Source organism: Triticum dicoccoides, chromosome 5A, assembly GCF_002162155.2.
Source record: "Triticum dicoccoides isolate Atlit2015 ecotype Zavitan chromosome 5A, WEW_v2.0, whole genome shotgun sequence".
Taxonomy (NCBI): Eukaryota; Viridiplantae; Streptophyta; class Magnoliopsida; order Poales; family Poaceae; genus Triticum; species Triticum dicoccoides.
This window is the reverse complement of record NC_041388.1, coordinates 577,902,947-577,907,976: the sequence shown is the minus strand read 5'-3', so window position 1 is coordinate 577,907,976 and position 5,030 is coordinate 577,902,947. Positions and strand designations below refer to the sequence as shown.

The 5,030-nt window shown below is 41.0% G+C and overlaps 1 protein-coding gene across 1 annotated transcript; it reads left to right on the top strand.

The window, feature by feature from the left end:
• The first annotated feature begins 3,302 nt into the window (after positions 1–3,302).
• LOC119300048 (E3 ubiquitin-protein ligase EL5-like) lies at positions 3,303–3,755 on the top strand. Its single transcript, XM_037577129.1, has one exon. It carries the CDS (start codon positions 3,303–3,305, stop codon positions 3,753–3,755), a length of 453 nt encoding a protein of 150 aa, XP_037433026.1.
• Positions 3,756–5,030: the final 1,275 nt, after the last annotated feature.

Genomic DNA, 5,030 nt, shown 5'->3' with positions numbered 1-5,030 from the left:
ACTTCTTCCACGCCGCGTGCGACGCCGACCGGTGGATCCGGACGCGCCGGACGTGCCCGCTCTGCCGGGGCGCGCTCTGGCCGCCCGCGCCGCGCCCGCTGGACCGCGCCGCCGTCGTCGTAGTGGTCGTACCGTAGTCGATCATTTTCTTTCTTTCTTATCAGCTCCAGCTGCTTTGAGCTTCGTAGTAGAGACAGATGCATTGCACTTGCACACCTCCACTTACGCAAGCTTGCTACTGGTGAAATGGGACGTTCTGTCTTTGCTCCAAGAATTTTACTGGCTCCGGTGCGAATTTCCGAATTAGCTATATGTCAGTCAGCTGAAAATTCCTTTTCTGGTCAGTCGATTTTGTGACCCTTTGATTTTGCTTTAAGATGTGTGCTGTTTTCTATTTTTTTTCTGTGTCATTTTGGTGGTGAATTTAGCTCTGTGGAATTGATTGACCCCTATTTTGGGTCAGTCAAATTGCTTCATGGGCTTGTTTTTGTTTTTCTGGGATCCGTTTTTCTTTTCCTTTTTTTCCTTTCTTGGTTATTTTTTTGTTTTTGTGGGTTTTGGCTGAGTGTAATTATATACATACAAATATGTGCCAAAATTTCATGATTATGTGATTATTTTGGCAGATTATGATAAAATGCAATTTTGGTGCAAAGTTGTGTGCACATTTTTTTTAATTCTCTCTTCTTCTTAAAGAAATACCAACACCACTAATTCATTTTTTCAGGAAAAATCATTATTTCGATAATGTTTTACTCTTTACTTATTTTCATTCTACTTTAAGGTTAATACCAATTCCACTATTCATTTTTTTCTCAGATTTGTTTTTGCAACAGTTCAACTTTTATATGCATATTCTTGCATATTTTTTGAAGCGCAATTTTATGTATATTTCATGTAAATTTTGTCAGTGTTTGTTTTAGATTCTTTTTCCCATTTTCTTTGTTCTTAAATGGTAATACCAATGCCACTAAATCATTCTTTCCTAGGAAATTTAATTCTTTCTTTTGTGGGTATTTTTCTTTTATTTTATTTCTGTTTTCTGTTTCTATGCATTTTTTCTTTCTTTCTTTTATTGATTATATTTTTTTGTTTCTGTGGGTTTTTGGCTGAGTGTAATTATATACAAACACATACTATATAATATGTACCAAAATTTTATGATTATATGATTATTTTTGCATATTACGATAATGCAATTTTGATGAAAAGTTGCGCGCAAGTTTTTTTATTTTTCTTTCTTCTTCAAGAAAAATACAATATTTCAGTTACACTATATGTAAATTATAGTATAATGCAGAAAATGCACTGTTATACGCTTATTCTTTTCATATTTCAAAAAGTGCAATTTCAGTGCAAATTGTGCGCATGTTTTGAAAGTTTTTTCTTTTTTATTTTCTTTCTGCTTAAACTGTTCCGTTCTTTCTTAGAAAACTTCATTATTTTGGCTTTTTTATGAAAGGGCAATACCAATGCCACGAATTCAATCGTCGTAGAAAACATTTTTTATTTTGTTTCAGTTTTTATAACATTTTTTATTATTTTGTTTTATTTTTCTTTTGTAAGGGTAATACCGATGTCACTAATCCATTACTTTTGAGAAAACACTTTTTTTGTGGAAATCTCACTATAATATGCTCATTTTACTTTATTTTTTATTTCTGTTTTCTATTTCTATGAGTTTTATTTTACCTTTTTTCTTTCATTTATTGGTTATTTTTTGTTTTTTGTGCATTTTTGGCTCACTGTAATTATATAAAAACAAATACTATAAAATATGTGCCAAAATTTCATGATTATATGATTATTTTTGCATATTACGAGAAAGTGCAATTTCAGTGCAAAGTTATGCGCAAGTTCTTTTTAATTTTCTTTCCTCTTAAAGGAAATACATAATTTCTGTTACACTATGTGTAAATTATAGTAGAATGCAAAAATTGCACTATTATATGCTTATTATTTGCATATTTCAAAAAGTGCAATTTCAGTGCAAATTGTGTGCAAGTTTTGAAAGTTCTTCCCTTTTCATTTTCTTTCTTCTTAAAGGGTTACATTCTTTCTTAGAAAACTTTATTGTTTTGAGTTTTGTTTTAGTTTATTCTGAAAGGGTTTCACTTATTTTTAGAAAACTTCAGTATTTTTATTTCATTTTTTCTTTCATCTGGAAGGGTAATACCAATGCCACGAATTCTTTCTTTCATAGAAAACTTCTTTTTTATTTTTTTATTTTTTATTTCTTTTTTACTTTGTTTTAGTTTTGATTTTCTTTTCTTTTGTAAGGATAACAACGATGTCCCTAATCCATTACTCCTTAGGAAACACTTGTTTTTGGAGATATCACTATTATATGCTCATTTTTGCATAGTAACAATACATTTTATATATACACGTATGTATATGTTTTTATATGTATAAAATAAATATACATATTGTTTGCCAACATGTGAGATTTTTCTTTTATTGAGCAAAGCCAATATGTGTGAGAGTGCTATTCATCGATCATCTACAAAGGCTTGTCCAACAATATATTAGAGCAGCCATAATCATTGTACAAAAAAGTAGACTCGCTTGGCAGTACTGGACTGCAGCTTGCACCTGTGCGTTGGGCTTCTGCTGCTGCAACTACCGTAACTGGACTGCCTAATTAATTAGGCTCGACTGAAACAGTTTGAGGTCAATCGACTGACCCAAGAAAAAATCAGTCGATTGACCAGTAGCCAGTCCCGCGAATTTCATTTGTTACGGTGCATCACGCCAACGGCTTAACTAATCGGGATTGGGTGAGAGGCACCCATGCCACAGTTGCCTGGGAAAAACTACTGTATTTGCATCGGACGATTTTGTCCCAGCTGTGAATTACTAAAATCTAACGGCCGCCATCCCTTCCTCCTGCTCACGTCTGGCATGCTCATCTTCTTCTCCGGCGAGGCCACACCGTCCACCCGAACCCGCCAACCTCGATTTCCCTCCAGGCCTCCACATGTGTCAGTCGTCGCCGTGCCATCGTCGGTTCCAGGTCACTCCTGTCGGAGGCCTCGCCGTCGCCGGCGTCCCCGCCGTCTTCGGCCTCAGGGCTTGGCTGCTCCTCCCACTCGTCTCTCGACGCGTTCTGTAAACGTCAGCAGAACCGTTAAGTTCATTATCAAAATGTTCATAACATCGCCATCAGTCTAGCTACCAACGCTTACAGGGCTGACTTGGCCGAGAAGGCTCTGGTTTGGACCGGAGCTCCTATACAAAGGCTGGAGGCTGGACTGCAGCGGTAGTTCGCTGGCATTGGCATTGGCCAAGGAGCGATGAGCATGGACCCGGAACTCGCGCTCCACCTCGAGATCGCCGCGGTGGTCCTGATGGCGGTGATCATCGTCGCCGTGGCCGTGTTGGCCTCCGGCGTAGCCTGCGACGACGTGGCCGGCGCCGCCGCGGTGCACGCCGCCGACGTCGAGAGCGCCCTCGGCGACGCCACTCTCATGACGTACGCTCAGGCGACCGCCGGGAAGAAGGAGAAGGGGAAGGAGGAGGAGCGGTGCGCCATCTGCCAGTGGGAGTACGGCGAGGGCGACGCCGGCGAGCTGGTGCGGGTGGTGCCGGCCTGCGGCCACTTCTACCACGCGAGCTGCGACGTCGACCGCTGGCTCCGGAAGCGCCATACGTGCCCGCTCTGCCGCGGAGGGCTCGGGCCGCCGCTGCCGCTGCCGGCGCTGCCACGGCCGGAGTGCCCGCCGATGCCGGCGCGGATGCTGTCTTCAGCTTAGTGTGTTTCCTTTCTCGACGGCTGCCTGTTAGGATTTGTGTTCTCGCGGAGTGCAGAGGATGCTGCAGCATTGCGCGCTTGCGCATGTGAGGCGGCTCATTTTGCAGGATGAGATTGTGAATGCAAATTATTTACTTTCCGTTGCTTCCACGTCAGTTACGAAGAAAATCATGCCAGCAATGCGTTATGAAAATGGGCGTCTCACAAACAGGCGATTAGATTGATGTCTTCACAATATACTTTCTTAGTCCTATAATATAAGATCGTTTTAACACTACACTAACGTCAGAAAACATCTTATATTATAAGACGAAAGAAGTAAATCACAAGCAATTTTAATTGATAGAAAGAAAAAAAGGAAAAAGTTGATAGCAAGAGCGAGCGATACGTCGAGTTTTTACCAGCACGTCGACTACCATCACTAACCAGAAAACACACCTATCATCAATCAGCATAATTTTTTTTTGAACACGTTATCAATGAGCATCTAAGCTGAGCAGTGTGGACAGAGTCTTTGAGTTGACTTTGAAACGTTCCAGCCACAGTGTTCCTAGCTTGAAACTCGAAAAAATCTGCATAAGTTGGATTTTAATAATTTAAACTTTTTGGCACCCAGCCCTTTCTCCAAATTCAAATCTGGGGAGAAACATCTGGTATTCAGGTGTGTTGCCGTGGTCTTCTGCACCTAGTCCGTATGGTTTCAATCGAGCCCATCCTTTATATCTCTTGGCATGGATTCAGTTTACCTTGTTATATGTTGGATGGATCTAGGCCGAGCTGAGCCGAGCCGCGCGGCGCCGCCATCATCGTAGAAGTAGCATAGTCGATCAGTTTCTTCTCGATCAGCTGCAGCTGCTTCGCACTAGTAGAGAAAGATGCATTATACACTCGTCTCACTTAAGCCTTGTTTGTTTCTGCTTCGTTTGGATTTTAATCACATGTGGATTCGCTTCATTGGCAAAACTAATTCACAGCTTGGCCACTGAAATACACTTTGATGTGCTTTAGAAAATTGCACTAAAAATGTCCTAAATCCAGATTCAGCTTCACTAGCAAAGCTGGTTCCAAATAGTTGTTTGATTCAAGTTCTAGATTCAGCTTCATTGGCAAAGCCGAATCCGGTTCCACAATCCAAAACAAACCGGGCCTATATGCGCGTCAGCTTGCTGGTGAAATGTAACACTCGCTCTTTGTTTCAAGAATTTTGCTGGTTCCGATACGAATTTGTTGCGGTGCATCAAGCATCATGCCAACGGCTTAATTAATCGAGATTAGG

What these genes read in the sequence shown, in the direction of transcription:
- LOC119300048 (XM_037577129.1), top strand. Translation starts at nt 3,303, where the DNA reads ATGGACCCGGAACTCGCGCTCCACCTCGAGATCGCCGCGGTGGTCCTG.